This window comes from Corvus moneduloides, chromosome 7 (assembly GCF_009650955.1).
Source record: "Corvus moneduloides isolate bCorMon1 chromosome 7, bCorMon1.pri, whole genome shotgun sequence".
Lineage (NCBI taxonomy): Eukaryota > Metazoa > Chordata > Aves > Passeriformes > Corvidae > Corvus > Corvus moneduloides.
Window position 1 is genome coordinate 23541069 of NC_045482.1, and position 22454 is coordinate 23563522.

General features: G+C 61.8%; 3 protein-coding genes across 5 annotated transcripts in view; 1 reads left to right on the top strand and 2 right to left on the bottom strand.

Annotated features, from left to right (window-relative positions):
• Window positions 1–2823, bottom strand: part of SPEG (striated muscle enriched protein kinase) — a 39078-nt gene extending 36255 nt beyond the window's left edge. For all 3 annotated transcript variants that reach the window (XM_032114123.1, XM_032114122.1, XM_032114121.1), the window contains exon 1: window positions 2033–2823. In XM_032114123.1, coding sequence (XP_031970014.1) covers window positions 2033–2441 — 409 coding nt within the window. In that variant the 5' untranslated portion in view covers window positions 2442–2823. The remainder of the gene's footprint in view (window positions 1–2032) is intronic.
• Window positions 2824–4852: 2029 nt separating this feature from the next.
• DES (desmin) lies at window positions 4853–10316 on the bottom strand. The gene is made up of 9 exons (XM_032114902.1): window positions 9677–10316; window positions 8122–8182; window positions 7851–7946; window positions 7602–7763; window positions 7390–7515; window positions 6469–6689; window positions 6286–6335; window positions 5924–6006; window positions 4853–5802 (listed from the first exon to the last, which is right to left on the bottom strand). Exons 1-9 carry the CDS (start codon window positions 10225–10227, stop codon window positions 5761–5763), a joined length of 1392 nt encoding a protein of 463 aa, XP_031970793.1. The 5' UTR covers window positions 10228–10316; the 3' UTR covers window positions 4853–5760.
• Window positions 10317–17279: 6963 nt separating this feature from the next.
• Window positions 17280–22421, top strand: DNPEP (aspartyl aminopeptidase). Its single transcript, XM_032115064.1, has 15 exons — window positions 17280–17308; window positions 17440–17527; window positions 17605–17693; window positions 17775–17888; window positions 18222–18347; window positions 18487–18617; window positions 18970–19054; window positions 19473–19580; window positions 19812–19889; window positions 20221–20304; window positions 20570–20730; window positions 20875–20914; window positions 21291–21392; window positions 21749–21916; window positions 22306–22421. Exons 1-15 carry the CDS (start codon window positions 17303–17305, stop codon window positions 22354–22356), a joined length of 1431 nt encoding a protein of 476 aa, XP_031970955.1. The 5' UTR covers window positions 17280–17302; the 3' UTR covers window positions 22357–22421.
• Window positions 22422–22454: the final 33 nt, after the last annotated feature.

Here is a 22454-nt window from a genome sequence, read left to right on the forward strand (position 1 = left end):
CCTGGTGGGATGTGGCACTCCCTTGGCACTGCCACAGCACACCACAAAGACGGTTCTGCACTGGCACAGGGACAAAGCCACACCAGGGGCTGCTCTGCTCCTCTCTCAGCCCAGTGCCCCAGAGCCTGCATGGCTCCAGAGGTGTCTCTGGCCCAGGGATGCCTTTTTGGGTGGCTGTTTGCTCAATGGTGGTGCATCCATGGCCAAGAGCCTGCTGGGAGGCGTGCCCAAGGCAGGGTGACATTCACACTGCACGTTAGGCAATCCTGGCTGCTCCGTCCCTCCCTCAGCTGCCCCAGAAAGGCGGTGGTGAGGGCCGGCGGCTGGGAATTGGGAGCAGGGAAGAGTGCGTCAGCACAATGGGAACGGGCACCTGGGGAAATCAGGCTGTGCCGTGCTGCTGGGCAGCAGCAGTGGGGCCAGGGCCGGTGTGGCCATGGAGAGGTGCAGCTGCACACCTGAGCATGAAAACAGGGTGACCCCTCTGCTGCCCACCCAGGACAGGCTGCTCTTTCCCCGGGGCAGTGCACGTCTCCCATTCTACACACATCTCACCCCACATCCAACTGCACCGTGCCATGGTCCCCAAAGGTGTGATGCACAGTGACTCCACACAGACTCGCTGCAGGGCAGAACCCCTGCTGCACGCTTCACTGCTCCTCTTGCTACCCCACCAGGCTCCTGACCTGCATATGAACTTTTCTCCATCCTCCAAACACCACCTGTCCAGACTCCTGGCTCACAGAGGGCAACACCTCCAGTGCTCCCCTTCAGCATTGTGAAGGCTTCTTCTGACCTGCCACTGTCACCGAGTTCCCTGCTCAAGCTGCAGCATCTCTGGTGTGCCTCCTGTGCTGCAGAGTCCTAGCTGCAGCTCCTTCCCTGGAGCCTCAGGGCTCAGTGTTGCTTCCCTCACTCCGTGTCCTCACTGTCCCCATGCAGACAGCAGAGTTCACATCTTGGAGCAGTGCCACCCACCTCCATGCTCCCCAACACTCAGGCCTTCAATGCCCTAGGGAGGTGGCATCCATCCTCCATGAGGAAAAATTTGTTCACCAAAAGGGTTGTGAAGTACTGGAACAGAATGCCCAGGGAAGTGGTGGAGTCACCATCCTTGGAGGTAATCAGAAGACATGTAGATGTGGCACTTAGGGACATGGTTTAACAGTGGACTTGGCACTTGGTAACTAGTGCTGGGTTACCGGTTGGATTGATGATCTTAGAGGTCTTTTCCAACATAAATAATTCTATGATTCTATGATTGCATGATTCCATGATGATGGGGCAGAGGGAGCTGAGCCCCAAACCTGCAGGACGAGGCCCATCCATACAAGGGCAGCAGTCCCCATGCACTCCGTGCCTGACTGCTGCACCCAGGGGTGATGGTGATGAGCAGACGGGCTGCTACAGGGATGAGCAAATGCTTGTTAGTTTGCCTTGGCTAATTAACTACCACGTCTCGCCCACCGCAGGGCATAGGCTCCACCTACTTGTCAGCCCTGCCTCTCACATGTTAGGCTCCTCCTCCCAGCCCACCGGCGTTCGAGTTCAGCCAGTGCAATGCCAGTGCCTGGTAAAGCTGTGATGGTGATCCCGCGGGAGTTCTGCCCGTGGCAGCTGGTGGGGGGGTACTGAGGACCATGTTGGTGGCTGTGGTGGGTGGTACCACCAGTACCATGTGCCCAATCCCCATTTCTCTCTCTCTCTCTCTCTCTCTCTTTCTCTCTCCTCCTGCCCCAGCAGGCTTGGCATCACATGCTCCCAACACCTCTGTGCCCAGTCCTGGCACCCAGCCTGGCCTGGCAGCGGGTACTGCAGCCACATGCTCGCTCCAGGCTGGAGAGTCACCCCAGTGCTGCCGGCACCGGGCACCCCAGCCTGCAGCAGGGTGGGCACAGCAAAGCTCAGCAGCCCTGTCTGGCCGCAGGGCACGCACTGCATCAAGAGCCTGCAAAGCACTGCTGCCGCCCTCGGCAAACCCGTGCCAAGGTCTGCGCCAGCACGGCCGTGCTGGTGGCCACGTCACCCTTACCTTCCATGTCAATGATGGCCAACACAGCACTGGTCATGGCCTCTCCCTGCTCATTCTCGGCGACACATGTGTACACACCGGCATCCTCCTTCTTGCTGTCCCGGATCCAGAGGGTGCCATACTCCTCCCCACCCTGGGCCAGCTGCTCCTCGTTTCGGTACCAGCGGAGGCTGGGCCGGGGGTTGCCCACCACCACCACTCGCAGCCGGATGTCGCAGCCGGTGCCGATCGCTGCATTCTTCAGTTTCCTCACAAAACACGGTGCTGCCAGGCGAGCCGAGTCCTCCTCGGGCGGCCCCGGTTCTGCTGTGACCTTGGCGCGCTTCGGGGGGATGCCAGGGCTCGGCGGGGCTGCCCGAGGCTCCCCACCAGCCCTACTCATGCCACTGCGTCCCTGTGCTCGGTGCATAGTCTGCAGCTCCCCCACCACCACCCGCGACCCCTGTCACCCTAAACCAGCACGTTGTGCCCTTCTTCTCCCCCTGCCTGCAGTCTGGGGGTGCTGGGTGCCTGACTGGGACGCTGGGGTAGTGGCGACCCCCCAGTCCAAATGCCGTCCGGTTCTGTGCCTCCCCCCACAGGCTGCAGCCCCAAAGGTCGCAGCACTGTGGGCAAGCAAGGGGCTATATTTAGGCTGGGACTCAGGTTCCTGCTCGCCCAGCCGCCACTCACCAAGCTCCCGGTGCAGTGTGGCACTCACACCCCATGCTCTGCTGCAACCCCAAGCCCGCCCAGCGCCTCGGCACCTGCTCCTCGCCGGCCTGGGTGCGAGTCCCGCGGGTGCTGCCCGCTCGCTGAGCCGTCCCCGTGCTGGGGCCGTGGCGTCCCCCCCCTCACCCGTCCCGTCCCGCGCAGCCCCCGGCGAGCTGCGCTCCCTCTGCCCCCTCTCCTGAAGTGGCAGCTGCCTCTGATATGTCACATTCCTTGGCTGGGCTCCCCCTCTCTGCGCCTGCTGCCCCGTCCCTGAAGCCCAGCTCCACTTGCAAAGATAGAAAAGGGCCAGCACCTTTCCATATTAGCTGAGAGGCTCGGGGGGGACCCAGCCTTCCTCCCCCGCTTCCCCTTCTCCGGCAGTGTCATTGGATCGGGGCAGAGAGAGACCCTGACGGCATGTGCAGGGAAAGGACACCGTCATGCTTCCTGCAACGCAAGACCCCGGGCAGGAGCCAGCCCTTCAGGGCCCCTTCGCTCCATTCCCAGCAGACAGGAGAGGTGGGGATCCCAGCATCCCTGATCGCCACAAATCCTCCCTGCCCGGAAGGCTGCAAACACATCAAGGCTCCGTTTCTCTTACTGAGCCCCTGCCTCGCTGCCCTGGGCAGTGTGGGTCCCGGCCAGCCCTGCATGGAGCTGTTCAGCTTTGGGGCACCCGATGAGAGTGCCCACACTGCCGGGCTCCAAGCAGCAAGCAGTCAGGGCCGGTCTGTGCCAGATGCTGCCTGGCCATCCCTGGGCAAGGCAGGGCTTCCCCATCTCCTGGAGCCATGGCACACGCCTCGGCACCTGGCCCTAGCCGCCCTCGCCAGGGGCTGTAAATCTGCGGGAGCAGGGAGCCAGCGACTCGACACGGTGCTTCCCAGCTGCGAGCCAGCCTCGACGGCTTTGGCACAGCCCATTGCCACCAGCCTAAGGATGCCAGCATCAGTGGAGCATCAACAGCAAGGAGAAGATCCCAGGATTTCCCAGCTTGGATGGCTGGGACACAATGGAGTGGGATGCCTTGCTAGACCCACAGCCCGTCTGCAGAGTGGCTGAGCCAGCCCCAGGAGAGGCCTCGGGGGCTCCTCCCTGTCCTGCAGGCAAAGGAATGCTTTGTCCCCTGCCTGCCCCCAGGGGCTGAACCCTGGCATAGCCAGCCTGGGCCGACGGGGAGGGAGGTGTCATCCCAACCCAAGGCAACCTGGGAACTGTCTTCGATGTCACAGGGCCACCTGCTGGAGATACGCCTTGTGGTCCAACACCTCCCAGCTGGGGTTTGCCACGCTGGCCTCTCTGTCAGGGACACCCCCAGCCCACTCCCCACTGCTGGCAGTAGCACAGGCCTTGTCCCTAAAACATCGACCCCTGCCAAACCCTCCCTGGGATCTGCTGCCTGGCAGAGTTTCGTGGACCCTCCAACAACTCCCGGGGCAGAGCAACCCTGAATTGCTCTCCCACGTGGGATGCTCAACTCTGGGTTCCACTGCAGCATCCCCCATCGCTGGGATCAAGGAGCTGAAGCCAAGATGCCCACAATGTGACCACAGGGGGCGGGGCACGTGTTGGGAGGAAGAGGGCATATGGTGTTGGCAGGTTGAGGCCAGAGGTTGAGCCTGGGGTGCAAGAATAGGGTGGTGGGTCTGATGCTCGCAGGGTGCAGGGCAGGAGGTTGATTAGGGGTGAGGATGGCTTTGCTTGCAGGTTGGTGACACTTGGAGGGGCTTGGAAAAGTCCCAGGCAGGTGTGGATTCGAGCAGGGCTGTCCTAAGTGGGGGTAAAAAGGCTGTGGAGCTGAGAACCACTGGGACATGGTATGTTTACCCTAGGTGTGTGGGGGAAATACGGAACCATCACCCAGAGCCCCTTCAAACCTGCTCAGGACTTAGCTGTCACTGCTCCCTGTCCCAGCAGGACTTTCCTACCCACCACCTGAGGCAGCAAAATGCTCGAGAACCTTCAGTGTGAGGAACGCACACCTTTTGGGGGCCCAGCAGCGTAGGGACAAGACAGCCCAAGGAGTTGCTTCCTCCTCCATCCACCCGGCCCTTGTGATGCCTCCCCCAGGTGCTGCCTCCCCACCACCCCCTCCCCCCCCGCCCCAGAGATGCACTGAGGACAGGGTGATGCTCCGCTGTTTATTTCAGCCGCCTGAAGAGTCTCATACACGTGGTGGGGTGGGGGTGCATTGGGGCAAGGGGTGGCAATGCCTGCCCTGGCCCCCCGGGCCTCTCTCCAGCTCCTCTCATTCTCTCCCCCCTCTCTCCCATTTACTCACTCCTCCTCTCTCCTGTGTCCACCTACAGGTACCCTCTCGGCTCATGGGCCTGGCCCCGTGCAGCCTCCTGCTGCTGGGGGTCCCTGCCACGGGGGGGGGGGGCGGGCACTGCCCTCCTCTGCCCCACGGGGCTGCCTTTGGGGCCGGGGGCAGCGAAGGGCCCGAGCCCCCCAGGGCTGGGGGAACACGCAGGCTTGGGGCCCCCTTGCTCTTTGCTGGGCAGAGAACAGGGGGCTCAGCCCAGACCACGCCTGGCTTCTCCCCAGCCCTAGCATCGCCACCGTGCACCTGGAGAAGAGCCAGCTCCAGGGGGGCCGGCGGTGCTGGTGGAGGGGGATGGGTCCCCACTCGTGTGGGATGAAACCCAAGGCTGTGCCCAGCGTGGGAAGGGGCCTGTGGGGGGATCCAGAACCCGCTGCTGGGACCGTCCGGCTCTCCATGGAGCTGGCCCAGGCCACCACCTGCTCCCCCCAGCCCCTCCCACCTGTCCCGTCCCTCCCTCCTGCCGCCCCCGGCCCTGGCCTGATCCTGACGCTGGCGTTGCCGCTGCGAAGCTGCAAAAGCAGAGCGAGCCTTTTGGAGCCGGAGGAGAGAGCCCGGGGGGTGTGGGGGGCCCAGAGGCAGCTGCATGGGGGAGACTCCTCAGGCAGTGCCGGGGGAGCGCCGAGAGGCAAGGTGGGGGGCAGGAGGGGGGCATGGCGGCGGGACGGAGGCAGGGACAGAAGGTGCCGGTGGGCTGCTGGAGCAGCCTCCTCTACAGCACTTCATGCTGCTGCTGAGTCGCCTCACTCACCACCTGTGGGAGAGAGGTACCGTGAGACGCCGTGCAATGCCACAGCAGAGCCCCGAGTGCAGGACCAGGCGCCGTGCTCGGTCCCCTGCCTCCCAACCACCCTCCGGTGCCGCCCTGCGCTCACCTCCCCATCACGGGTTTCGATGGTTTTGATCATCACGGTCTTTTTGGTGTGCACCTCCGAGCCCCGCTGCTCTGGGCTGGTCTCTGCAGGGGGAGGACACAGGGGATGGGACCACCGGGACACACGGCATGGGGACACAGCATGGGTCTGGGGTCACTGGGGAACTTCAGCAGCCTTGGTTTAACCCCCTCCAGCTCACAGCAACACCCAAACAAGTGCTCCCACAGCAGGGGCTCTGTGTGGCACCCGTGTGTCCCCAACCTGCCAGCCTGGCTACAACCCCCCAGAAGGGACATTTGCCCCAAAAGTGGGGAACTCAGAAGACTCGTCCCAGCTTCCCCTCCTCATGGAGTGGTGCTCACCTCGGAAATTGAGTGCAGAGGCAAAGGTCTGGTGCATGGGGATGCTGATCCTGTGGGAACACAAAGGGGAAAGCTTAGTGCCAGCCAGCCCTAGCCCTCAGGTGTGTGCTCACAAAGTTGGACCCCCAAAAAACCACTGACCCTGCTGTTTCCCCCAGCTTGGCCTGCCTCCCTTCCACTCACCGGTTCTCCTCGCCTTCCAGCAGCTTGCGGTATGTGGCGATCTCCACATCCAGGGCCATCTTGACATTGAGCAGGTCCTGGTACTCACGCAGGTGCCGGGCCATCTCATCCTTCAGGTGCCGGATTTCCTCCTCCAGGCGGGCAATGGTGTCCTGGTACCCACCGGCCTCCCCCGCGAAGCGCTCCTCCATCTCCCGCATCTGGCGCATCAGCGAGTCGTTCTGGAGAGATGGGGTGCTCAGTGAGGGGGGAACCCAGAGGAGCCAGGGGTCACCTGGGGTGGGGACTGGGGATGCCAGGGCATCCTGGGGAGAGCCATGATCAGCCCTGGTCTTGGTCCAGCTGAGGTGGGACCATAATGGGTGACTGTCACACTCCACACCTGCCCAGCATTGGGCAGCAGGGTCTGATGGGGGCAAGCTGGGAATGTACCAGGCAACCCCAGCACCCTGGTTCCCAGGCCCTCCAGCAAAGCCATCCTGCCCCAGGAAGAGGGCACAGAGAGCTGCAGAAGGATGGGATGGCTGCCTGGGGGTGGCACTGGTGGCTGCTGGCTGGCTCCTGTGACCATGACTGTGCCAGAATGGGACTGTTGTGCCCTGTTTGTTCGCAACCACCTTGCCAGCCTGCAACCAGACACCCCAAGCCCTGTGCCCGCCTGCCTGGAGCCTCCCAGGCTGGGTCACATTTTACAATCTGCACTTTGATTCCAGGACTCTGCCAAAACACTTTGCAGGAGCTCAGGCCACTGCTGGGGGACATGCAGCCCAAATGTGGGGTACAAGGCCCCTCACAGTAGCAACTGAGAGAGCTGGGAAGAGGCCCCCACCCCAGAGATGTCCCAGAGGTCCCTGAGCAGCCTTGGAGCAGCAGGTCCCTGCAGGGAAGCTGGGGATCTTCCCAATGCGGCCCTTAGCTCACCGTGCCCTTGAGGGCATCAATCTCGCAGGTGTAGGACTGGATCTGGTGCCGGTACTCCAGCATCTCCTGTTTTGCCTGCCTTAGCGCATCGTTGTTCTTGTTGGCTGCCTGCGTCAGATCAGACACCTGGGGAGAGACCATGGTCAGTGGGCACGACCACCGAGATGGAACCCGCTGTGCCAGGGCCAGCCCGGAGCCCGCTGCTCCCACACCTTGGACTTGTACCACTCCTCGGCCTCGGCGATGTTCTTGGCAGCAATGCTCTCATACTGAGCACGGATGTCCCGCAGCGCAGCTGTCAGATCAGGCTTGGAGATGTCCATCTCCACCTGGATGTGCTGCTCCTGCAGCTGTGCTTGCAGCTCCCGGATTTCCTGCGTGGACAAGGTCACATCTCGGCACCCACTCCATTTTCCCTGCCCCATGAGTACCATTGGAAAAGGGGGCCACTTCTGCCCTACCTCTTCGTGCACCTTCTTGAGGAAGGCGATCTCCTCCTGCAGGGACTCGATACGTCTTTCCAGGTCGATGCGTGCCAGTGTGGCTGCATCCACATCCTGGGAGGGACACAGAATGAGGGATAGTGGGGGGTTGCAGGGAGAGCACGAGGGCTGGAAGGTGCAAATCTGTGTCCAGGACCATGCCTTGGTGCTGGGGCCAGGCTGCTGGGGGGAGATGGGGGTAGGAAGGAAGGTGATGTTCCCATGCCACACTACGGGGACGGGTACTCACAGCTCTGAATGCAGCAAGGTTGTTCTCAGCCTCCTCCTTCAGCTGGATCTCCTCTTGCAGCCTGTAGGCAGAGAAGGGAGGCTAGGGGGGTCTGGAGGAAGCTCTGTCCCTCCGTGGTGATGTCCCCCCAAGTTGTCCTTAAGCCCAGCATGACCCAGTAGGAAGAAAACAGATTGTCCTCTGTTCCCGGCAGGCAGCAGAGGACTGGCGGGGGGCCAGGGGCTCTTCCTCCCATTCCCTATTATAGTCAACGCCGGAGACATCACAAAGACATGAGGTCAGCTCAGTGCCACGCGCACTGCCCCAGCCCTTATAGGGGAGAGTGACCAGCAGCTGGGGGGACAGTGTGCAGGATCTGGCACAGGGGGTCCAAGAGACGGCCACCGGCTGAGCTATCCCAGGGAGAGCAGGAGCACAGAGAGGTCTCAGCAATGCTGTGGGATGGAGTGTGAAGTGGGGGCTCCTGTGGGGGAGGCTCAGGTCAGGACTGGAGATCCAGACTTGTGCCAGCGGAGGGGACAGTCCCGCAGGCTGCATGCCAGTGGAAAGGCAGCGGGGAGGAGACGGAGGCGCCCAGGTTGTGCTGGCACATGGGGTGGCAGAAACCCAACACCCATTTGTTCTGCACCCTGCTCCTCCCCTGTCACTGAGAGTTCCTTCATGCCACCACCCCCAGCTCCCCAGCATCAGGGAGGACCTCAGTGCTGGCTGGCTGTGGTGATGGCTGGGGTTACAGAAGGAGGCAGCAGACTGTGTCACCCCCAGGGGATGGTGTCCCCAGGGCACAGGGTCCAGGAAGGAAGGTGCAGACCATCACCAGAACATACAGCTCTCCTCGAGTATCTGCCCCTACTGCCAGGTTCCCCATGCTGGTCAGTCCCTGGGGGGGTCCCTGAGCCTGTCCACCCTTGTGGATAATCCCCACAGGTGTAGGACTGGATCTGGTGCCACAGCTCTTCCCCAGCATCAGCCAGGTCCACAGCATCTCTGGGGTCTCCCACTGCCCACAGGGCACCATGGACACTCACGGCAGGCCTGGAGCATCCCTGGCCTTCAGAAGTACAGCCACTTCCTTTCCTCCCTCCTTCACATCTGGAGCTGATGGAGCACCCTCCTCGGGTTATCTGCCCCCTCACTTCTGCCTGCCTGACTGCATCGGTCTGTCCATTGATCCCACAGAGCTCAGCTCACCCATGGGCCCAGCAGCCCTCCTCAGTGTGAGCAGAGATGGGGACCCCGGGGTGAGGTGCACTTCAATCTCCCAGTTCTGTGTGTCCTGTGGTGTTACAGCCCAGCCTCAGCCCCACAGCAAGGGAGGGCATAGGGGACACCCCTGCTATGGGAGCTACTCTACCCTCTGCGTGCTGCCTCAGTAACCAGAAAGTGGTCAAGGGGGAGAGAGTATTGGGGTCATTATGGGCTCTGAGTGTGAGGCACAAGGATAGCAGTAAGCAACCGAGGGGCTGCCAGAGCGAGCTCTGCCCCTACCCACCCCTAGGGATGGAGATGCACGGATGGATGCCCACAGGGACTCTCCAGGGCCCCCCCCACTCACTTCTGTTTGAGCTTCTGCAGGTCATCAAGCAGGTTATCACGCTCAACTTCCACACGAGCCCGCTGGTTGGTGAGCAGGTCCACCTGGCGCCGGAGCTCCCGCAGCTCCTCCTCGTACATCTCGGCCACGCGGGTGGGCTCCTTGCCCCGCAGGCGGTTCACTTCAGCCACCATGAGGGCATTCTGCTGCTCCAAGAAGCGCACCTTTTCGATGTAGTTGGCGAAACGGTCATTGAGCTCCTGCAGCTCCACCTTCTCATTGGTGCGGGTCTGGAGGAACTCCTGGTTCATGGCATCTGCCAGGCTGAAGTCCAGCAGCTCGCCAGCACCCTGGTAGGCACTTTGGTAGGAGCGCAGGGGTGTCACACGGGTGGTGCGGAAGGTGGACACGCTGGGGACGGCCGAGGTGCGGGACACCTGGTAGACGCGGGAGGTGACGGAGCTGCCGCTGCTGCCCTTGCCCCCGAAGGAGGCACGAGGGAAGACTGGGGAGCCGCCAAAGGTGCGGCGGTAGGAAGAGACCCGCTGGCTGGAGGAGTAGGACTGGCTCATGGTGGCGGCGTGGGGAGGCGAGGCCGGAGCAGGGAGCAGGCAGAGGGCTGGCGAGCGGCCGGCACAGCTCGGAGAGGCGTCGGGAGGGGACTGCACGCCGCTATTTGTATCCTGCTGACATCACCCGCCCCTCCTGCTGCCGGGCAGCTGGGGGATGCTGCTGCGGGGGGGGTGGCCGGCAGCCCCCGCCCACTGCCCCTCACCTGCCCGCACCTCCCGGAAAGCGAGGGCCCCTGGGCACCCCAGAGTTCCCTGGTGAGGCCTTGACATCGGCCCCCACGGCTCTGCCCCATCCCTGGGGGTGCGAGGGGAGGAAGTGGGGCAGGCTGGTGGTGACCCCCCTGTCAGAGTGCAGTGCTACCCACAGGGGGCCCAGACAGACAGACAGACAGACAGCCTAGGCTGACGCCATGGAGGGAAAGAAGGGAACAGAGACCTTCGCAACATCTATTGACCCCCTTGAGCCAAGCCCCATGCCAGGTAGTCATGGTCCCCAAATTGGTCTTGAGCACCCCAAAGGGCCCTTGATGATGCCCTGACCCACCCGCTGGTAAGAGCACATGGCTCAGGTCTCCATGTGGGGCCAGACTCCAGCCCCCCCATCGAGAAAGTGAGCAAGGAAGGGCCCTGGAGCGGGGTTGATGTGAGGGAACCCCTGCCCTGAGTGTGCTTGTACTGACCCAGCACCCAAACTCTCTTTCTGACATGGGGGGCTGAGCACTGGCCAGGGTCTGGGTGTTTTCGGAGTGCTGCTGAGTGACCCCGAGCAGGTGCTGGGTCCAAGTCCCAGTGACAGTGACGTCAGCCCCTGTCCTCGCTCCGGCACATTCCCAAAGCAGCAGGCACTCAACCAAAATAGCCTTCCCAGCTCATACTCGTGGGGTGTGGGACATACATACATGGTATTTATAGTGGGGGAGGCACTCTGTTAACCCTTCTTGCTCCAGGCGTGTGGAGAGAACAGCTGGATGGCGACCCTGCCTGGAGCAGCCCCTCTGATCCCCATCACCCTAAGAGCAGAACAAGGTCCCCAGGTTATCCCGAGGCACTGCAGGCTCTGCCCTGTCTCCTCAGTCTCCCCTTTGGCCGGGAAGTACATTGGGGATCACAAAGCCCAGCCCAGCTCCCCAAAAACTCCCAGAATGGGTAATTTCTGAGTCCATCTGAAAACTCCACTACAGCTTCCTGGACAAGCGGTGGGCTACATCAGGGACCCTCACGGCCCTGCACAAACCCATGCCACCTAAAAAGGACATCCTGAGGGAGGGTGGCTGTGCTGGGGGAACCCCTCATGAGGGTTCCCCTTGCCTGGGCAGCACCCCCTCCTCCCCAGACTCCCCAGCACACCTGGTGACCCCCAGCTCTGTCCAAGCTGGGCTGTTTTGGCTGACGTCAGCTGGCTCGGCCCCAGTGCCTTTGTCCCTGAAGGCCCTACTGGAGGGGACTGCTGTGCCACTGGGCACAGGGTGACTCAGCAGCAGGACAGCACTCAGCCCTGCCTGGCCCTGCACCTCCCAGCCTTCAGTCCTGGCTGTAACGCAGATGCCAAGAAATGCCATGGCTCGCCCATGGCAGGATCAGCATCAGGCAAAGGCTCGGACTTGGTCATGGAAGCATTCTCAACTGACCCGGCCCTGGGAGAACTCCTCCCTGCTGCCTCCCTGCTCTGTGTCGCTTGGGGAGACAGCTAAAGTCTGGGTCCCACAAACATGCAGGTGGGCAGATTCTCAGTGCCCTGCATCCCTTCTGCCCCTCCAAGCCCCCCATCCCTGGAACCTCTCCCAGCCACCCAGTTGCAGAGTGATGTGGCGTCTTCCCAGAGGGTACAAGCTGCCTGGAAGAGCCTGCCTTTAAAAGGGAAGGTATTTCCAGATGGGGTTGTTTCATCCCAGCACAGGGGGAGGATGGAAGAAAGGGGGGCATGTGGGGGGAGAGTAGATGGAAAAACAGACAGCATCCTTCGTCCTTCTGGCCCCATTCCGAGTATGCCCTGCACATCCCAGAGCCCCGCACGTGTGCCCTGCCTGTGCCGGCAAGCTGGTCCTTAGCCGATGTGCAGAGGGGCAGGTGGGTGCCCCGTGAGGGGGACTCAGGGCATCTGGGACAGCATACCACCAGGAATAGAGTTCAACCATCCCTTCTTATGACCCCACCCCACTGCTGTGCCAGCTGCTAGTGTGGGGAGGATGGACTCCTCAGGGATGCTGTGTCCAGAAGTGCCTGGCACCCTGCCCTGGTGTTTCAGGTAGGTTGATGCAAATCCCATCTCAGGCCTGGGTTGCCCTTGTTCCCATCCTCATCCCATAGAGCAGGGGGGTGCAGAGTTGGGGTGCTCCAGGGAGAGGAAATGCACTCTTGGGCACTGCTCTTTGGAGAGAAAGCAACTCGGTGGAATTAACCAGTAGCATTCTCTTGATCCTGCTCTAGGGCAGGCTGCTTGAAGTGGCCTTTCCTTAGCTTTGTGACAGCCTTCCGGTATGGCTCTGGGCAGGCAGGGGCCCCACGTCTTGCAGAGGGTGGACCAGCCTCTTAGGAAATCCCCGTCTGCTTGGAGGACCCAGCGTGACAGGAAGGAGGGATGAAGTGCAGGACCCAGAGACCCTGCCTGACTCCCATCCCAGGGACAAGATGACAAACACTCTGTGCCAATTAAAGACCCAGAAGAGGCAGAAAGTGAGGAGGCTGCAGAGGCCAGAAGTGCACGGCTGCCTCCTGTCCTATCCAGCCCCGTTCAGCCTCCCCACAACTCCATCCCAGGCTGGGCTGACCCAGACTGGCGGAGCCTGGGAAGTGGCTCCTGAACCCCCACACTGGCCTGGTCCCAGCTTCCATCAAATCTTGGATGAGACTGCTGCCAGGAAGGCGTTTGGAGCTGGAATGTCAAACAACTCCCTCTGGTCATGACATCCCTGTGAGCAAAGCCAGCTGCATCCTGCAGCCGCCCCTCCTTCCTGGCCCTCCCTCCCTGCTGCTCCCCCAGGATTTAAACCCAGCACAGCCTCCTTGGGCTGTGGGCGTCTTGGGGCTTGAAGCTAGGCAGGATGTGGGGACAGAGTGATGGCCCCTCCTTGTCCCTACACTCTGCCACCAGGACCCTAGTGGCTCCTTGTGCCTGGCCTTAGCTCAAGGGTGAGTTGAGGGTTGGGAATGAAGAAATGAGGGTGTCCATCCCCCTCCCTCCTGACCCCTGGCTGTCTTCCTTCATCCCGCTCCTTTTACAGCCATGAGCCTCCCAGACGCCTTTACCCTAAGAGGGAAGGACTGTGTGGCCCATTCCCCAGTGCTGACGGATCCTGGGCGCGTGCTATTGTCTAAATAGGAGGTGGCTCTCCCTCCCTGCCTGGAGCAAGGCCCAGCCTGGCCTGATGGAGTCCCAGGAGCTGGTGGGTGCTGTAAAGTCTGCAGCCCCCCCACCCCTGCTGTTCATCCCAGCTTTCCCCATGCCTTTGCCCACTCCAGAGCTCAGAACCAGGGGGTGCACAGACTCTCGGTTTGCTCCTGGTCCCCACCTCCATGTCCCCAGGTGATGGGGATGCTGAGGACATTGTCCTGTCTCTGAGTGACACAAGAATGCTGGGGGGTGCCTGGATGCCCCCATGGCAAGCATGGATCCCAGGGGTGTCCAGATGCAACCTGTACAGATACTGGGAGGTGCTTGCTCACCTCCCTTGGTCTTTGTATGTCCTCCGGGTGGGCTGTTGCCTCCATGTTTCATGAGGATGCTGGGGGTGAGCTGTTGCCCTGAGCCATGTAAACGATGGGGGAGACCAGCTACTTCCGTGTCCATGTGGATGCTTGAAGCATACCCCTGCCCCATCACTCATCTACAGCTGGCCCTGTGATCCATGGGGATATTGGGGATGTTCCCCCATTCCTGCTGCCTAGGGGCAGGCTGAGTGTGCCCACCTGCCCTCATGGTCCTCATGGGGACATTCACCTGCCCCAGTGGTGTGGAGATACTAAGGATGCCCAGCTGCCCTCGTGATCCATGTGGACACAGGGATGACTGAGTGGCTGTGTGGTCCGTAAGGGTGCTGCAGGCCTCGACAGCATCACCCATGCCAGTGAGATGAGGTAGCATTACCCGCTGCATCGCTGGCGGCTCACGTAAGGCATGGTGGCCATTCACTCAGCCTCCAGCAATTCCTGGGCAGTGATTTCACTTTCCCATGCTCAGACACGTGGGCTGGGATGTGGGGACCGCCTCAATGGATGCCATCCCTTTGCTCATCCTGGCAGGGCTGGCAAAGGGGGGTCCAGGCAGCCTGGCAGGCAGTGGGAGAAGTGGGTGGCACTTCCTGGAGCTCCGCTGTGTTTACAGTCTCTGTCCTGGACCATCTTGCCATTAACCCCTTCCAGCAGGGAGGACTTAGCACTGCCTTCCCATCCCCAGAGCCTACTGCTATCAGGGAACACTTCCTGGAGCAAAGCCTGCCTGGAACCCCACCTGGGCTGCCAGGGGACATGGGAAGGGCCACAGTGCCCTGTCCCTACCGGTCCTGTCCCTGCCAGGCACCCCTGGGCACACATATGAGCCCAGCAGCAGGGTGCATACATGCAGAGGAGGAGCTGGTGCTGTTTTGGAAGGGCTGCCTGTGGTTCTCTGCTGCACCAGACGGTTCACGGAGCAGCGCAGGATGGGGACAGAAGCAGTGTCTTCCCAGAAGCACGGTGATGGGGTAGGGGGCAGCCATGGCAGGTGCTGTGCAGCTCTTGGCACCCAGCCAGGGGTGAGTCAGAGCCCACCCAGATATAGCCATTGGGAGCTTTTTCTGGAAGTCTCGCTGTGCTGGGAATAGCTGTGGCACGCCAAGGCACTGCCCTTTGCTCACACCAGCAGGGCCAGACAAAGGCCACACCCGGCCCTGCCACTCACTCCTGCTCTGACACCCCAGATCCAGGCACACCCTGTCCTGCACACATGCACCCCAGGATCCATCCACCCTGAGCACCCGCTGGGTACCCATCCGCTCTGGGCATCCACCAGCTGGGAAGCCATGGGCTCCAAATGTCCTCAGGTGTCCGTCAGGCACAGCCTGGGAACCATCCAAGAGCACCTGGCCCTGAGCTGAGTTCAGGCAGCAGAGGGGGGTGATGCTGGCAGGAGCAGTGTGGGGATGGCTGCTTGGCATGCATGTCCCTTTGGCACATGTATCCCAGCTCTGGGCTGGAGTGCTGGGTGCTCCCAGCCTGGTCCCAGCCTGGGGGGGCCTGGCCTGGGGGGCCCGGCCCTGTGTTGTGCTGGGGGTGACATGGAGACCCTCCAGCTGTCTGTTTGCAGGGTGCCAGGCAGTGGGAGTGCTCGTTCCCATTTGGTGGTGGGGAGAGGCAGGTGCTGGGGGCTGGAAGCATAAATCCAGAGCTGTCAGGAGCTCTCAGCACGACAGGTCACAGGGTCAGGGGCAACAGGACCACCAGTTTCCAGTCCTCAGAACACAGACAGTGTCTCCAACTAACAGGGTGCCCATGAGGGCAGGAGCTGGGAATCCAGCTGGCACCCAACACCTGGGCCCCATGCAGCACTCACAGGCTGCCACGTCTGTCTCCCAAGGCCACGCACCCATTGCTAGGAAGAAGGGATCCTTCTGGGAAACGATGCACAAGAACTGATTGAAACCCAAAACCCCACTGCTGCATCCAGTCCATGCAGGGAACCCAGCCAAGGGCAGGAGGCACCCTAATCCATGCAAGGCCAAGGGGTCCTATCCCTTGGGAATGCCCCTGGGGCTGACAGGCAGCTGGGGTGCTGCCCTGCCACTGAACCAACTCTCAGAACCCAGTGCATTGCTGTCACTCAGACATTTGTCTCCAACATGGCACCAAGGGCTTGTTCCTTGTTTCCTGTGAGGGCTAGGCAGTGCCGAGGCAGGGGAGCAACAATGATGGGGGGCTGCAGCTTGGCTGCGACCCACTCCAAAGATACCCAGCCTTTAGGAAGCGAGTGTGCTTCCCTGTGCACCTGCATCCCAGTGTACACAGGCCAAGCCCCGTTTTGGGACAGCCCTTGCTCCCCTAGTTAGCCCCAGAACTGGGGCACACCAGGGCAGGATGGGCGACCATCCTTGTGGAGCCTGATCATGCCCCTTGCTTCCCACCCCGGCCCCTCCTGGCTGTGTCCCTCTGCCACCTGCACTTAGTTCAGCTCTGCCCTAGCTTTGGCAAGCACCACGTTTTCCTGCTCTGAGGGGTGCATGGTGCGGATTGCATGGTGAGGCATGCAGGCTGAGAGTGCGATGTGCATGGTGGGGGGTGTAGGGTGCGAGGCGCAGGGTGTGGATCGTGGGGGCGTGGGTCACGGGGTGCAGGGTGCACATTGCCGATTGCAGGGTGTGGATTGCACGGTGTGGGGTGCATGGTGCAGGGTGTGGATTATGGGGTGCAGATTGCGGGGTGTGGATTGGGGGCAGGGATTGCGGGGTGTAGGGCTGGGTGCAGGGATTGCGGGGTGTAGGGCTGGGTGCAGATTGCAGGGTGTAGATTGGGGGCAGGGATTGCGGGGTGTAGGGCTGGGTGCAGATTGCGGGGTGTGGACTGGGGGCAGGGATTGCGGGGTGTAGGGCTGGGTGCAGATTGCGGGGTGTGGACTGGGGGCAGGGATTGCGGGGTGTAGGGCTGGGTGCAGATTGCGGGGTGTGGACTGGGGGCAGGGATTGCGGGGTGTAGGGCTGGGTGCAGATTGCGGAGTGTGGACTGGGGGCAGGGATTGCGGGGTGTAGGGCTGGGTGCAGATTGCGGGGTGTGGACTGGGGGCAGGGATTGCGGGGTGTAGGGCTGGGTGCAGATTGCGGGGTGTGGACTGGGGGCAGGGATTGCGGGGTGTAGGGCTGGGTGCAGATTGCGGAGTGTGGACTGGGGGCAGGGATTGCGGGGTGTAGGGCTGGGTGCAGATTGCGGGGTGTGGACTGGGGGCAGGGATTGCGGGGTGTAGGGCTGGGTGCAGATTGCGGGGTGTGGACTGGGGGCAGGGATTGCGGGGTGTAGGGCTGGGTGCAGAGTTCGCGGTCGGCGTGCGGGCTGCGCGTTCCTCCGCGCCAGCAGGGGGCGCCGGGCGGGCCGGCGCGGGGCGGTGGCGGCCATGCAGGTACCGGGCGGGCGGCGGGCGCGGGACGGGGTCGGGTCGGTGCTGCCCGGGACGGGGGTTCCCGCTCCCGCGGGGGTCCCGGCCCGGGGCGGGGTTTTGCCCGCGCTGTGCGGTGACGGCGGTGCCCGCAGGCGGCGGCGCAGGGCTCGAAGGCGGCGGCGCAGGCGGCGGCGCAGGAACTGGTGAAGTTCGTGAACCGCAGTCCCTCGCCGTACCACGGTGAGCAGCCGCCCGGACCCCTCCCCGTCCCTCTGCCCCTTCCACGCGGGCGGCCCTGACGGCTCTTCCCCCCGCAGTGGTGGCCGAATGCCGCAGCCGGCTACTGCAGGCCGGCTTCCAGGAGCTGAAGGAGACGGAGCACTGGGACGTGCGGCCGGCGCAGAAGGTGGGCCCGGCCGGGACGGGGCAGCGGGAGCCGGGGGTGGACGGGACGCCTCACCCCTCACCTCTACCCCTCTGCTTCCAGTACTTCATCACCAGGAACTACTCCACCCTCATCGCCTTCGCCGTCGGCGGCCAGTTCCAGCCCGGGAATGGGTTCAGCCTGCTAGGGGCCCACACGGACAGCCCCTGCCTCAGGGTAAGGTCGGCTGGCTGGGTGCTGAGTTCTTCTCTGGGCTCCCCCAGTTTCACGCCACGAGCAAAAACTATCCTGACTACCCCTGTGCCCTGCAGCACCATTACTGGCTCCCTACACCTCCCAAATCTGCCACCCAGAGCAGCCCATGCTGACCCCCTGCATTCTCTGCCTGCTGCTGTCTCCTCTGTGTCCCCTGTCCTTTAAAGCCCCTCACAGCGCCCTGTGCTGGCAGCATCAGCGATGAGGCTCTGGGCACGTGCTGCCCAGTCCCCACCAGCTGCCCAGTCCCCAGCGCTTCATGGCTCCAGCAGTGACAACTCTGCTGCTGCCCAGGTGAAGCGTCGCTCTAAGCGGGGACAGGTGGGCATAGTGCAAGTTGGCGTGGAGACCTATGGAGGGGGCATCTGGAACACCTGGTTCGACCGTGACCTGACTGTGGCTGGGAGGGTGATCATAAAGGTAAGTCTGATTTAGGGCAATGCACAGTCAGATAGCTGTGTGTCTCTGGCTCTGGGTCACTGACTCCCACACAGAGTGGCACCTGCTGCAACCTCTCAGCCCTGCAGGCCTGGCCCCAGAAGTCCTCCTTGTGTTTCAGGACCCGGCCTCGGGGCGCCTGGAGCAGCGCCTGGTGCGTGTGGAGCGGCCCATCCTCCGCATTCCTCACCTGGCCATCCATCTGCAGCGCAGCATCAATGAGAACTTTGGGCCCAACACCGAGCACCACCTGTAAGGCCTGGCTCAGCCCCGACCCCTGGCCAGCCCTTGGGAGGGCTGGGACCCAGCTAGATCAGAGCCCCACCTCAGCTCTCCCTTTGGCAGCCACTCATTGCAGTGGGGAGGTCTGCAGTGGCTTTTAGCCCCATAGAGTCCTTCCAGGAGATGCTTCCAAGCATAGGACACTGGGGTGTCCTGAGGTGGCACAATAGATGTGTGTTTGAAATATGCATTCTTTCTCCATTTGGCATAGCAGTGGCTCCCTGGAGGAGCTAGGCAAACACCCCAGGAAGCATTGGCAGTGTGTGACCCAAGCAGGTGAGGTGAGCAAAGCTCTGGGAGTTAATGTTACTGACCCCCACAGGGTTCCCATTCTGGCCACTGCTGTGCAGGAGGAGCTGGAAAAGGAGGTGCTTATGGAGTCCACACCTTGCAGTGCTGCAGCCCAGGTGAGCTGTGTGCCAAGGATCAGCAGGGACACTTGCAAGGACCTCATACTTGTCACCTTTGATATTCAGTCCTCAGGGATGTGCCATGGGGTTCACCCTGTGGACTGCTGGTAGCCTTCCACTCTGCCTCGCAGCTGTGTATGTGGCACATCTGCTCCTGCTCAGCCATCTCTCTCTTCTCACCCTTGTGTGCAGCCAGTGTAGAATGGGTGCATCTCCCTGAGGAGGAAGGGCAGGGAGGGGGTCTAGCACAGGGGCAGAGAGCTGTCCTGGGTGAGCTGGGGGGTTGAACATGAGACATGTTAGTAGGAGAGAGGACTCTGCCAACATAAGCAGGGACAGCTTTGCAAGGGGAAACCTGGAGTTTCTCCTGCCATCCACTGCCTGCCCTGCCCGCAGCTGTGCTTTCTTCCCCCAGGCAGAGCGGCACAGCCCTGTCCTGCTTTCCCTGATCTGCCCCCAGCTGGGGGTGAAACCAGAGCAGATTGTGGAGCTGGAACTATGCCTGGCAGATACACAGCCAGCGGTGAGTAAGGACAGGAGCCTCCCTCTGTCTGCATACAGCCTACGGGCTGGCACTACACAGGTGTTACCTGGCACACATCCTCTGCCTGGGGCGTGCCAGGGCTAGGAGCTGAATGGAACAAGAGGAAGCTGCTCTTGAGAGGCAGAGATAAGGGTACTGGAATGGGGACCCAGTGGCAGGTACTTTTTGGTGACCCAAAGCCTGTGCCCTACTCCTCTTGGCTCTCTGCAGACGCTGGGTGGTGCTTTTGACGAGTTCATCTTCTCCCCACGTCTGGACAACCTGCACAGCTGCTACTGCGCCTTGCAGGTGAGACAGAAAAGAACCTGGAGGCTGCAGCGTGGCCCCCACGCAGCCCAGCTCAGCTTTGGGCTGGCCCAAGGCTCTGCAGGGAGTTACGTTCTCGTGGAATGGGTCTGGATTCTTGGAGGATCTGGGGTTGGATGCCCGCTTTGCTGGGTGTGTGGAGTTCCCGGCAGCTCCCAGGCGTGGCTCCTGCTGTCTCTGGGCAATGTGTGTGCCCACAGCTCCCTTCCTCCATGTTTTGGGCTCTCCTGGGGGATCTCCTGGTAGTTCAGTCCTGAGATTCCTGGCATGGGGTGGCACTCAGGCTGGTGTCCATTCCCCCCTAACCTTGCAGGCCTTGATTGACTCATGTGCAGCACCCTCGTCCCTCTCCCAGGAGCCCAACGTGCGTCTCATCGCACTCTATGACAACGAGGAGGTGAGTGAGGGGCACAGCCGTGGGGTGGCTGGCACTGGAAGGAGCTCCATGTTCTTTGCTGTTCCCCAGCCATGTCTCTAGGAGAGAGATCCCACACCCCAGTGGAGGAAGCAGGGATTTGCTTACACCCACGTGGAGCGTGGCCCAGGCAGGGGTGGGAAGGACTGGTGTGGTAGGAAGCTGCTTTGTTGGCTTTAGGGAGCTCCATGTCACTCATCTGGCCCCTGTGGTGCTGTGGGGTTGTGCTGATGGTGATCCTTGGCAGGTAGGGTCAGAGAGTGCACAGGGCGCGGAGTCCTTGCTAACGGAGCTGGTGCTGCGCCGGATCTCAGCATCGCCACACAACCTGACAGCCTTCGAGGAGGCAGTGGCCAAGTCCTACATGATCAGTGCTGATATGGCCCACGCTGTGCACCCCAATTATGTGTGAGTAGTCTGAGCCATGCCACAGGTGAGGGCAGCCTGCCCTGCCACGTATCCCCATCACTCCCCAGGTAGTACAGACAGGACAGTCCTTACTGCAGCAGGGAGGGAAGGCTAAGGTATGAAACTCTTGCTTCTCCTTTACAGGGACAAGCATGAGGAGAATCATCGTCCAGCCTTCCACAAGGTGAGGACAGCCCTCTGCTTTGGTCTAGGATGGCTGCTGTCTGTCTGTCCTGCAGCACTGTGGATTGCCCAGCTGTTCCCAGGGCACAGCTTGGGAGCACTCAAATGGGAAAGGTTTATCCCGCAGTGGGATTTGACTGTGCCACATGTCTGATGTTAATCACTTGGGATCCCAGTCTTGTCCCTAGAGCCCTTCCCTGCTCGTAGCTGGGGCTGTCCCCATGGAAGCGCTGTCCCCATCCCCGTGGGCTCATCCAGGGAGGGGAGAATCCAGGGGTGTGTTGGGGCGGTGCAGCATTGCCTGGGCATGAGTGTTTCCAGGGCCACTGACTATCCCTGGGTCCCACCATGGCCCTGTGGTACCTTTCCTTGTGCAGGGCCCTGTCATCAAAGTGAACAGCAACCAGCGCTACGCCTCCACAGCTGTCACTGAAGCTGTAATCCGGGATATTGCCGCCCGTGTGGGTGTCCCTCTGCAGGTGAGCAGGGCTGGGTGAGCCCTCCTTGAACATTAGGGGTTTGGGCTGCAGTCCAACTCCTGGGTTCATCAGAGGGGGCCTGTGCCAGAGCTCCACCCCTGTTACCATGTCTGACCCCACTGGGGTCTGTGTGCTGCCTGTTGCTCTGGGGCTCCAGCTCCAGGGCTGCCTCAGGGAGTGGGCTGGTAAGCAGGATGGGAGCCTAGCTCGAGTGTGTCGTATCTCTGGATCATTTTGAACCCTGGCGTGGGTCAGTGCTTCTTCCCTGTCCCAGGTCGCTTCCCTTCAGGGCTGAGAGCCCATATGGGAGGCCATGGGGCAGCATGTGGAGCTGCTGAGGTGTTGCCTTCGTGCAGGAGTTCATGGTGCGCAACGACACACCCTGCGGCACCACCATCGGCCCCATTCTGGCCTCCCGCCTGGGGCTGCGTGTGCTGGACATTGGCTGCCCACAGCTGGCCATGCATTCCATCCGGGAGATGTGCTGCACCTCGGGGGTGCTTCAGAGCATCACCCTCTTCAAGGTGAGCCCTGTGTCCCCCATCCTGTGCTAAAGCCCTGCTGCTGTACATCTCCCACATGCCCATGTCCCCATCCAATCCCTGTTTTGGGGCTGAGCCCAGCCATCCCACAGAGCTCCCCAGCTCTCTAGAGCAGCGCAGGTACTGGCTGCTTCTGGAGGTGCTGCCTCTCATCCCAGCCTTCCCCAGTGACTGCCATCCCTAAATAGTTCCTATGGCAACCGGTGCTAGCCTTGAGTCAGCGATGGGTTACTATGGTGATGCGGTCCTGCTCTCTTCGAGTAGCTGCCTGCTATGACGCTGTGACAGGGAGCTGCTGCCTGCCCCCGCTGCCTGTCCCCCCACCCCGCACTGCCTTGCTCGGCCCACCCTGATGGCCTCTCTTCTTCCAGGGCTTCTTCGAGCTCCTGCCGACGGTCAGCAGCAGCCTGGTGGTCGACTGAACATGGCGGGGAGGGAGCAGCAGTGGGTTTAGTCCTGGGGTCATTAAAGCATTTCTCACTCACTGGCGAGTGGTCCATGACTGTGGCTGACTCTGACG